This window comes from Mizuhopecten yessoensis, unplaced genomic scaffold, assembly GCF_002113885.1.
Source record: "Mizuhopecten yessoensis strain PY_sf001 unplaced genomic scaffold, ASM211388v2 scaffold6267, whole genome shotgun sequence".
Classification (NCBI taxonomy): domain Eukaryota; kingdom Metazoa; phylum Mollusca; class Bivalvia; order Pectinida; family Pectinidae; genus Mizuhopecten; species Mizuhopecten yessoensis.
Genome location: NW_018406464.1, coordinates 2166 through 13624, shown reverse-complemented (window position 1 = coordinate 13624; position 11459 = coordinate 2166). Strand labels below are relative to the sequence as shown.

General features: G+C 39.3%; 1 protein-coding gene across 1 annotated transcript in view; it reads left to right on the top strand.

The window, feature by feature from the left end:
* Positions 1-11148, top strand: part of LOC110451881 (ATP-dependent RNA helicase A-like protein) — a 12558-nt gene extending 1410 nt beyond the window's left edge. The window contains exons 4-14 of the mRNA XM_021500098.1: positions 1009-1123; positions 1650-1744; positions 1976-2049; positions 2328-2480; positions 3080-3240; positions 3411-3522; positions 4592-4759; positions 8804-8888; positions 9234-9332; positions 10678-10845; positions 11010-11148. Coding sequence (XP_021355773.1) covers positions 1009-1123; positions 1650-1744; positions 1976-2049; positions 2328-2480; positions 3080-3240; positions 3411-3522; positions 4592-4759; positions 8804-8888; positions 9234-9332; positions 10678-10845; positions 11010-11129 — 1350 coding nt within the window. The 3' untranslated portion in view covers positions 11130-11148. The remainder of the gene's footprint in view (positions 1-1008; positions 1124-1649; positions 1745-1975; positions 2050-2327; positions 2481-3079; positions 3241-3410; positions 3523-4591; positions 4760-8803; positions 8889-9233; positions 9333-10677; positions 10846-11009) is intronic.
* Positions 11149-11459: the final 311 nt, after the last annotated feature.

The window sequence follows — 11459 nt, the reverse complement described above, 5'->3', positions numbered from 1 at the left end:
TTTACATGAAACTTGGTCAAGATGTTTAGTTCACAAAAATACACACTGAGGTCAAAAGTCAAGGTCAAAGGTCAAGGTCATTATGTTCAAAGGTCAAGCTAAAATTTTGCATCTTTTCACTGATGAACATTTTCTTATCTATCTATCTATCTATCTATCTATCTATGTGTTATACTCCACAGAAACCAAAATGGCTTTAATGTTATGACAAGATGAAGCAAAGTTAATCAGAATTAAACAAGGAATCAACTGACCAAAGGTCAAGATCACTTGGTCAAAGGTCAAGGTCAAATTTTGTAGCTTTTCCCTGATGAACATTTCGTTATGACACTTTGAAGCAATGTTGGTCGGAATTAAACAAGGAGTCATTTGACCAAAGGTCAAGGTCACTGGGTCAAAGGTGAAGAGTAAATTTAGTATCTTTTAACTGGTGTACATTAAGTTATGACACTTTGAAGCGATGTTGGTCGGAATTAAAGAAGGAGTCATTTGACCAAGGTCAAGGTCAAGTTTTGTATTTTTCACTGATGAACATTTGTTTATGATATTATGAAGCATAGCTGGTCGGAATTAAAGAATGAGTCAACTGACCAAAGATCAGGGTCACTTGGTTAAAGGTCAAGGTCATTTGGGTCCAAAGATCATAGACAAAGTGGATCTCTGACTTTGACCCTGGCTCTTGATGGGGGAGCTATTTAAGGTGAAATAAAACAGATCAAAGCTAATAAATGAGTATTGCACCGGTAGTTACATTTCTGTTAGCCCAGCAAATATGGAGGTGGAAGGAAACAAGACTCACATCATAGTACATGTAAAATGTATATTTTGCTTCCTTGCAATTCTTTTTGAAGTCCAAATGTCAAACATCAAGCTCAGCTTTATGGGCAGATTGCTTCTTGATGATTATGGGGGACATATTGCCACAAGACGGGGCCCTTACTGACCTGTAAGTGTTCTAGTTATGATGAAAAACCCTTATAATTTATGTGTTCATCTCACACTTCGTAGGCCCTTATTAAGTACATCAAGTCACTGAACATCCCCGGAGCTATCCTCATCTTTCTGCCAGGCTGGAATCTCATTTTTGCTCTCCACAAACACCTGGAGATGCACTCTGAATTTGGTAAGCTAGTAACTGTTGAAAATTGATTAAAAATGTGGATGAACATGATGTTTGTTTCAAAGGCGGATAAGCTAACTGTTTTATTGATAAATAATGATTAAACTTAATATGTTATTAAAGATAGAAAAAGTGTACTTATTGCTTCTTTCTGACGAAGCCCTCTGGCAGGCGAAACTGGTCAGCATGTAATATAAATATATAATTAAAAGTAAAAAGAGCACCGCTAACTGTGGACGTCAGGTTGTGTTGTGATGGCACCTCCATGTTAATATTGTTTCTTTCATGACAGAAATACTCAATATCTGGTATAGCTTTTGTTATGTTATCCTGCTTTTGCCGGTTTGATGAGATATAGACAAAAGCCTGAGATCAATGTTTTCCGTTTGATGATAAAAAAAGTATGGGGTAATTGTTTTGTACTGCAAAGTAAATTATTACTGCTCTATAGTGAAGGGATGTTGTGTAATGTAAACCTTGTCCTAACAGTTTGAGCTTTCGGTTGTACGTCATGTCGTTTCTGTTACAGGAGGCCGTCAGTACTGTCTGTTACCACTCCACTCCCAGATCCCTAGAGATGAACAGAGGAGAGTCTTTGAACCTGTCCCTGATGGTGTCACAAAGGTACTACACGATATTGAATGTGATCAGTTAAAACGTTCTGAGCACAGATTGCAAATTAATCTTTTAGATCCAAATGTATTGTAATAAAACATCATTTCGATTTTTATTTCTTTCCTTTTTTATGACCCTAGGGAGCACAACCAACAGTTAGAACAATTTGAATTCTCTAATACTTTTACAAGGAAAAGATTCAGAAAGTTGTTGTCATGTGTGTGTACTAATGTTTTGCAGATCATACTGTCGACCAACATAGCTGAAACTAGTGTCACCATAAACGATGTTGTCTATGTTATCGACTCATGCAAGTAAGTTTGACAGATTTTAGTTCTTGGAAATCAAAGCAATGCTTTCTGAATAATACAAAAATTGTGTTTATTACAAGGAGAATACAGAGTTAGATATAGTCTAACCTAGACATAACTATCTCTGTAAAAACCTCTAGGTAAAAATCTATAATGCAAACTTTTTTTATATATAAATTAGGGCAAACTCATTAATAAAACAAGAGGAATTTTGAAACATATATCGGAGTGTTACCATCGTTTGAATGACACTTTCTTGATGCTTTTCTGCTATTATCCAGAGCTAAGATGAAGCTGTTCACATCCCACAACAACATGACAAACTACGCTACAGTGTGGGCATCCAAAACCAACCTCGAGCAGAGACGGGGAAGGGCAGGTCGTGTGAGGGCTGGCTTTGCATTTCATCTTTGTAGTCGTTCAAGATACGAAAAGTAAGTAATCCCAACCCTATTACTGTAGCAATATTCTCTATGGGAATGAAGGCAGATTTTTTATCAGTACTGCTTCTTCTAATATAAATTTGTCTGAACATTATTTTAAAACTGTTATAAATATTTTGATGAAACCTAAGTATACCTTCATCAGCCAAAGAAAATGCATAGTACGTTATAATAATGTCACTATGACCTTCACATCTAGGTCAAAAGTCCGGTACACTTTCTAAGGTGAAATCTTGTCTGGGCTGTAAATTTCAAACCGTTTAAGATATCTTTATGAAACTTAAACAATGCTTGAAATATTCTTATTGGCTAATAAGAAGAGACAAGCTTTTGTTCACAAAAACAAATCTAGTTGAAAATTCTGGTTAGGTTTTAAAAAAGATAGATCATGGATACTATTTATGATTCATCATTTTGACTGAAAGAGAGAAACAGAGACCAGTAGTTGTGATAATCACTTGTGGGAAAACTAAATTGTTTCAAGTAGGCTTCATGCATCAACAAAAAATATAGTCAGGGTGTTATAGTTATGAATTGAAGAGAGAAATATGCCCTTTGATAGACGGTTGTACTGTTCACCTATGTTCTAGGTTGGATCAGCATACCACCCCGGAGATCTTCAGGACACCCCTTCATGAGTTGGCCCTGTCTATCAAGCTGCTGCGCTTGGGTCCCATTGGTCCATTTATGGCCAAGGCTGTAGAACCGCCCCCTATTGATGCTGTCATAGAAGCTGAGGCTCTGCTCAAAGGTGAGGGGTAACTTATTTTCTGTTAGGATTGCATAATATAGACTTGAATCATGTCACAATAATGGCCTTAATATGTTAGAATTTTGAACAAATAGTTGTGTCGAAGTGATTTGAAAAATATATGCTATCAGAAAATAAGAAAAAAATCAGTAATATTATATACATTTCAGAAATGCGAGCTCTAGATTCCAATGATGAGCTGACTCCTCTTGGTAAAATCCTGGCCAAACTTCCAATTGAGCCAAGGCTGGGCAAGATGATCATCTATGGCTGTCTCTTCTAGTGAGTAACCAAACTACGAGGTTAATAGACATGGTGTAACCAAGGGTGTGAAGGTGACACTTACGTTTGTAACCAGGGGTGTGAAGGTGACACTTACGTTTGTAACCAGGAGTGTGGAGGTGACACGTTTGTAACCAAGGGTGTGAAGGTGACACTTACGTTTGTAACCAGGAGTGTGGAGATGACACTTACATTGTAACCAGGGGTGTGAAGGTTACACTTACATTGTAACCAGGGGTGTGAAGGTGGCACTTACATTGTAACCAGGGGTGTGGAGGTGACACTTACATTGTAACCAAGGGTGTGAAGGTGACACTTACATTGTAACCAAGGGTGTGAAGGTGACACTTACATTGTAACCAGGGGTATGAAGGTGACACTTACATTGTAACCAGGGGTATGAAGGTGACACTTACATTGTAACCAGGGGAGTGAAGGTGACACTTACATTGTAACCAGGGGAGTGAAGGTGACACTTACATTGTAACCAGGGGTATGAAGGTGACACTTACATTGTAACCAGGGGTGTGAACGTGACACTTACATTGTAACCAAGGGTGTGAAGGTGACACTTACGTTTGTAACCAGGGGTGTGAAGGTGACACTTACATTGTAACCAAGGGTGTGAAGGTGACACTTACATTGTAACCAGGGGTGTGAAAGTGGCACTTACATTGTAACCAGGGGTGTGGAGGGGACACTTACATTGTAACCAGGGGTGTGGAGGTGATACTTTCATTGTAACCAGGGGTGTGGAGGTGACACTTACATTGTAACCAGGGGTGTGAAGGTGACACTTACATTGTAACCAGGGGTGGTGACACTTACATTGTAACAAAGAAAGAGCTAATCAGAGCTATCTGAAATTCAAATTGTGGCTCCACAGTTACTTTAGATTACTTCTTTCAATGTTTATGTCTTTGTGTATTTTAAACTTGATTGCATGATGAGAATTTTTTTTTTTTTGAAATTTACTCATAGTAAATATTATATTAGAGGCCTTATAGTGTACAAACTTCTTGCTCTATCTAAAATACCTTATGAATAAGGCATAATAATATATTTTTAGCTGTGGAGATGCTGTATGTACTATAGCGGCCAGTACAACTTTCCCAGAGCCGTTCATCACTCCTACAGACCGACGCAGATTGGGTTGGGTCCACAAGTCCCTTGCTGGCAACAGGTGTAGTGACCATGTGGCACTCCTTAACGCCTTAAATCTGTGGGAGGAGGCCAGGTAAGGGTACAGGTGTAGTGACCATGTGGCACGCCTTAACGCTTTAATTCTGTGGGAGGAGGCCAGGTAAGTGTACAGGAGTAGTGGCCTTATAGTGTACAAACTTCTTGCTCTATCTAAAATACCTTATGAATAAGGCATAATAATATATTTTTAGCTGTGGAGATGCTGTATGTACTATAGCGGCCAGTACAACTTTCCCAGAGCCGTTCACCACTCCTACAGACCGACGCAGATTGGGTTGGGTCCACAAGTCTCTTGCTGGCAACAGGTGTAGTGACCATGTGGCCCTCCTTAACGCCTTAAATCTGTGGGAGGAGGCCAGGTAAGGGTACAGGTGTAGTGACCATGTGGCAATCCTTAATGCTTTAAATCTGTTGGAGAAGGCCAGGTAAGTGTACAGGTGTAGTGGCCTTATAGTGTACAAACTTCTTGCTCTATCTAAAATACCTTATGAATAAGGCATAATAATATATTTTTAGCTGTGGAGATGCTGTATGTACTATAGCGGCCAGTACAACTTTCCCAGATCCGTTCATCACTCCTACAGACCGACGCAGATTGGGTTGGGTCCACAAGTCCCTTGCTGTCAACAGGTGTAGTGACCATGTGGCACTCCTTAGCACTTTAAATCTGTGGGAGGAGGCCAGGTAAGAGTACAGGTGTAGTGACCATGTGGCCCTCCTTAACGCCTTAAATCTGTGGGAGGAGGCCAGGTAAGGGTACAGGTGTAGTGACCATGTGGCACGCCTTAACGCTTTAATTCTGTGGGAGGAGGCCAGGTAAGTGTACAGGAGTAGTGGCCTTATAGTGTACAAACTTCTTGCTCTATCTAAAATACCTTATGAATAAGGCATAATAATATATTTTTAGCTGTGGAGATGCTGTATGTACTATAGCGGCCAGTACAACTTTCCCAGAGCCGTTCACCACTCCTACAGACCGACGCAGATTGGGTTGGGTCCACAAGTCCCTTGCTGTCAACAGGTGTAGTGACCATGTGGCACTCCTTAGCACTTTAAATCTGTGGGAGGAGGCCAGGTAAGTGTACAGGTGGAGTGACCATGTGGCACTCCTTAACGCATTAAATCTGCGGGAGGAGGCCAGGGAAGTGTACAGGTGTAGTGACCATGTAGCACTCCTTAACACTTCAAATCTATGGGAGGAGGCCAGGTAAGTGTACAGGTGTAGTAGACATGTGGTACTCCTTAACTCTTTAAATCTGTGGAGGAGGCCAGGTAAGTGTACAGGTATAGTCATCATGTGGCACTCCTTAACTCTTTAAATCACTATAGCGGCCAGTACAACTTTCCCAGAGCCGTTCACCACTCCTACAGACCGACGCAGATTGGGTTGGGTCCCCAAGTCCCTTGCTGGCAACAGGTGTAGTGGCCATGTGGCACTCCTTAACGCTTTAAGTCTGTGGGAGGAGGCCAGGTAAGTGTACAGGAGTAGTGGCCTTATAGTGTACAAACTTCTTGCTCTATCTAAAATACCTTATGAATAAGGCATAATAATATATTTTTAGCTGTGGAGATGCTGTATGTACTATAGCGGCCAGTACAACTTTCCCAGATCCGTTCATCACTCCTACAGACCGACGCAGATTGGGTTGGGTCCACAAGTCCCTTGCTGGCAACAGGTGTAGTGGCCATGTGGCACTCCTTAACGCCTTAAATCTGTGGGAGGAGGCCAGGTAAGTGTACAGGGGTAGTGACCATGTGGCACTCCTTAACGCTTTAAATCGATGGGAGGAGGCCAGGTAAGTGTACAGGTATAGTGACCATGTGGCCCTCCTTAACGCCTTAAATCTGTGGGAGGAGGCCAGGTAAGTGTACGGGTGTAGTAGACACATGACTCTCACCTGTTTTATTTTAACGAGGCCGCACTCCTTAACTCTTTAAATCTGTGGAGGAGGCCAGGTAAGTGTACAGGGGTAGTGACCATGTGGCACTCCTTAACGCCTTTAATCTGTTAGAGGAGGCCAGGTAAGTGTACAGGTGTAGTAGACACGTGACTCTCACCTGTTTTATTTTAACGAGGCCGCACTCCTTAACTCTTTAAATCTGTGGTAGGAGGCCAGGTAAGTGTACAGGGGTAGGGACCATGTGGCACTCCTTAACTCTTTAAACCTGTGTTAGGAGACCAGGTAAGTGTACAGGTGTAGTGACAATGTGGCACTCCTTAACTCTTTAAATCTGTGGAGGAGGCCAGGTAAGTGTACAGGAGTAGTGGCCTTATAGTGTACAAACTTCTTGCTCTATCTAAAATACCTTATGAATAAGGCATAATAATATATTTTTAGCTGTGGAGATGCTGTATGTACTATAGCGGCCAGTACAACTTTCCCAGATCCGTTCATCACTCCTACAGACCGACGCAGATTGGGATGGGTCCACAAGTCCCTTGCTGGCAACAGGTGTAGTGGCCATGTGGCACTCCTTAACGCTTTAAATCTATGGGAGGAGGCCAGGTAAGGGTACAGGTGTAGTGACCATGTGGCACGCCTTAACGCTTTAATTCTGTGGGAGGAGGCCAGGTAAGTGTACGGGTGTAGTAGACACATGACTCTCACCTGTTTTATTTTAACGAGGCCGCACTCCTTAACTCTTTAAATCTGTGTGAGGAGGCAAGGAAAGTGTACAGGTGTAGTAGACACATGACTCTCACCTGTTTTATTTTAAGGTAAGTGTACAGGTGTAGTGACCATGTGACACTCCTTAACGCTTTAAATCTATGGGAGGAGGCCAGGTAAGTGTACAGGTGTAGTAGACACATGACTCTCACCTGTTTTATTTTAACGAGGCCGGTTAAGTTTACAAGTTGTACAGGGTGTTTACTGTCTGAATGGGATAACTGGGGATAATATATTTCAGCATTTCTAGAATAAAGGGCCCTGAGGCATCTTTATCCACCTTGGCATTGATTTAATTTTTTGTTTTAGTTATTGAAATTCATAGCATGCAGCATTTGTACTAGAATGCTAATATTGGACATTGAGGTTCCCTAGGCATCCAACATTGATTGATGCATTGCAGTCAGGATAGAAAATGGAAATCAATTTTTGCAAATTTTGACCCAAATTTTCATAAAACTGTGTTAAAGAATGTCTCTGGAAAAAAGTGCTCAAATGACTTCTTTACAGTGTTAATAGTATTAAGTTGTCTACATACTATTGAATAAAGTACACCTAATATTTACATACAACTTACAGCTTTCAGAGGCGGTGATCTATATATTCGGAATGAGATTCATCACTTTGGTACAAACAATGAATGTTAAGTTTGCTATGAAGTTTTCAATTACTGTTTGTGTTCAAAACAAAGTTAGCATTTGTTATACTGTATAGTGTGTATATATGTTAACATTTTAAGAAGCAAACATAAAAGGAACATAAAACGTGATTTATGTAAAGGTACAATAGAATCAATGTTGTATAAAGCTACTGTAGAAACAATGTTGTATAAAGCTACTGTAGAAACAATGCTGTATAAAGGTACAGTAGAAACAATGTTGTATAAAGCTACTGTAGAAACAATGTTGTATAAAGGTACTGTAGAAACAGTGTTGTATAAAGCTACATGTACTGTAGAAACAATGTTGTATAAAGGTACTGTAGAAACAATGTTGTATAAAGGTACAGTAGAAACAATGTTGTATAAAGCTACTGTAGAAACAATGTTGTATAAAGGTACTGTAGAAACAATGTTGTATAAAGGTACAGTAGAATCAATGTTGTATAAAGCTACTGTAGAAACAATGTTGTATAAAGCTATTGTAGAAACAATGTTGTACAAAGCTACTGTAGAAACAGTGTTGTATAAAGCTACTGTAGAAACAATGTTGTATAAAGCTACTGTAGAAACAATGTTGTATAAAGCTATTGTAGAAACAATGTTGTATAAAGCTACTGTAGAAACAGTGTTTTATAAAGCTACAGTAGAAACAATGTTGTATAAAGGTACAGTAGAAACAGTGTTGTATAAAGCTACTGTAGAAACAATGTTGTATAAAGCTACTGTAGAATTGACCTGATATTTACAGGATGGGTGGAGAACAGAATGAGATCTATTTCTGTGAACAGAAGTCTCTGTCTATGCCTACACTCAGAATGACCTCAGAGGCAAAGGTAGGTTAACAGATGGTTCTTGAGAGCATATATTGAAAGATTCTTATAAGCCAGGGACCAGAACCTGACTGTCGGAATACAAGACATCTGTTGATAGATATTAATATTGGAATGACTTTCTGTCTGAAGAGATGGATTAGTTTTTAGGTGGTAAGACATGTAAGATTTTTAGAAATTTCAGTTTTCTGTAATACGAAACTATTTTGAAGATTTTGGATATCAATTTTTTAAAGCGAAAAATATCAATAATATTTTTATCATTATGCTGTATATCAATCTTTTCTATGCGTAAATTCACAATATCTTTTCTCAAGATACTACATGTTGATGTGCTGTGTTTTGCAGTGTCAGCTGCGAGATATCCTCATCAACTCTGGATTCCCAGAGGAATGTCTACTACCCCAGGTGTACAACTATAATGGACCAGACAGCAACCTTGATATGGTTTGTCTCCAGCCTTATATAAATACATTTGACCACTTAGCTTCTGTAGTGGTTGTCAAACACTAGATGATGATGATGATGGTGCTGTTAAACAGTCCATCACTATGTGAAAATGACCAACAATCCCATGTGAACTTAATACATGTACAGTGATTCGTCATGGCAAGAGGATGAACGTAATGACATTCAAGGTCATGAATAAAAGTTAAAACTTTTTGTAGTTGCACCATTTCATAATTCTAAATGGCTTAATTAGTCCCTCACCAGTTCCCAGGGGGACTTAAGCTTATCCAGGGCATATTGCATACACTATTTCATCAGATCTTCAGATTGCAGAGTGCTAAGTACAAAAAGTAGGTCACTGTGACCTATGATTTGACCTTTGACCTCGGTAAATAAAGAAGTCATTACTAGTGGAGGACTATGGATTGCCTTGCAATACTTTTCCTTATTTCTTAGTGGTTATTGATTTAACTTAATTGATTTGTCAAGAATGACAATACTTCGAACATGTTTGTGTTTCAAGGTGCTGCAAGGACATGGTCACTAAAACTGCTTCTACTATTTGCAGAAAATCTTGATCACTTAAACAGATTTCTCAACTCTTCTGTCAGATCACTTAAATGTTAAGATTTAGATCTGGAAATGTTAACATTAAAAATGATGTACATGTGGAACAATACAACGAAATTCATTTTCAGAGGAGAAAAAAAGTTCAGAGAGTGATACATAACTAGGTATTGGTCGACAAGATACAAGTTGTATGCTCTTTCACCAGACCAGTCGATTGCGATACTTGATTTAAACTTCAAGATATTAGAATAATAGAAATGATGAAAAATAGATATTTGTTTTCAATCAATTTGTACTTGGGCTACATTTGCGTTCCCGGTTGAAATGGTACGTGTGGCGCAGAATATTCCACGATAAACGAACACACTTGGACCGTTTTATAAGCAGAGCCAAAAATGCACAGTTTCGAAGAATAAAATACAATGTATCAAGAATATTATGCTCTTCTTTCATCCATCCAATGAATTACATAACATATCTTAAAAACTACATGTGACTTGACGTTGTTTTTGAAAGAAATAACGCAAACTAGCAATAGTCAGCATTTTAGTTTCTGTGGGTACGTCTGGACCCCTCAATCTACGGGTCAGCCTCGGTTCAGATCTGTGTCTGTCATTTTCTTTACAGGTTCAACCGTTTCAAACGGATATGCGAATGTACCCTTTCTTAACATTACAAAAACTGAATTTAAGAGAATTCTTTTCAATTAGATCTCAAGATTTGGCTTACACACATTATTACAAGTGTAACAAACTGACTTGCCTTGTTATAGGTGGTCACTCTACTGTGTATGGGTCTGTACCCCAATGTCTGCTTCCACAAGGACAAGAGGAAGGTACTGACCACAGAGAGTAGGGCTGCCCTAGTCCACAAGTCCTCTGTCAACTGTAACAACTTTGAGTGCAGGTTCCCGTCTCCCTACTTCATCTTTGGAGAAAAGGTAAGGAATTTCCTTCAGATTGTTTACTTTGTTATTAGAAATGAGATATTTCTCTATCATCCTTACAACAATAACGGTCTGTTCCCGATACAAAGTGATAATAATGATGGGGTATATCTTGATATTGTGACTTGTGTATTTACATGAGATCGTGAATGTTGCAGATCCGGACACGAGCTGTGTCATGCAAACAGATGACAATGGTTTCACCTCTCCAGCTGCTGTTGTTTGCTTCTCGCTCAGTCACCTACCATGAAGATCTCATAACTCTGGACAACTGGTAAGTACACAGCTTGCTGCTGTGTAGTGTATGTGATGTACCTTTACACAATGAATTTGACAAAGCCATATGTGACGATGATTAAGGAGAACAGGTTTCAGCTTGTTTTTACGTGCTGATTTCGTCAGTCAGTCTCCGTCAGTCAGTCTCCGTTGTGTCATTATGTCACCTCCATTACAAACACATGATTCCAGGATTGTAATGATGCTTAAAATAGGTATGTTTTGTACACACATGTCAAACATCTTTATTTTTACGATAAAATTGGCAAAGCAGTAAATGTATCTAAAAGTGAATGCATGTAGGCCTGATAACCCAGTAATTTATTTTCTTT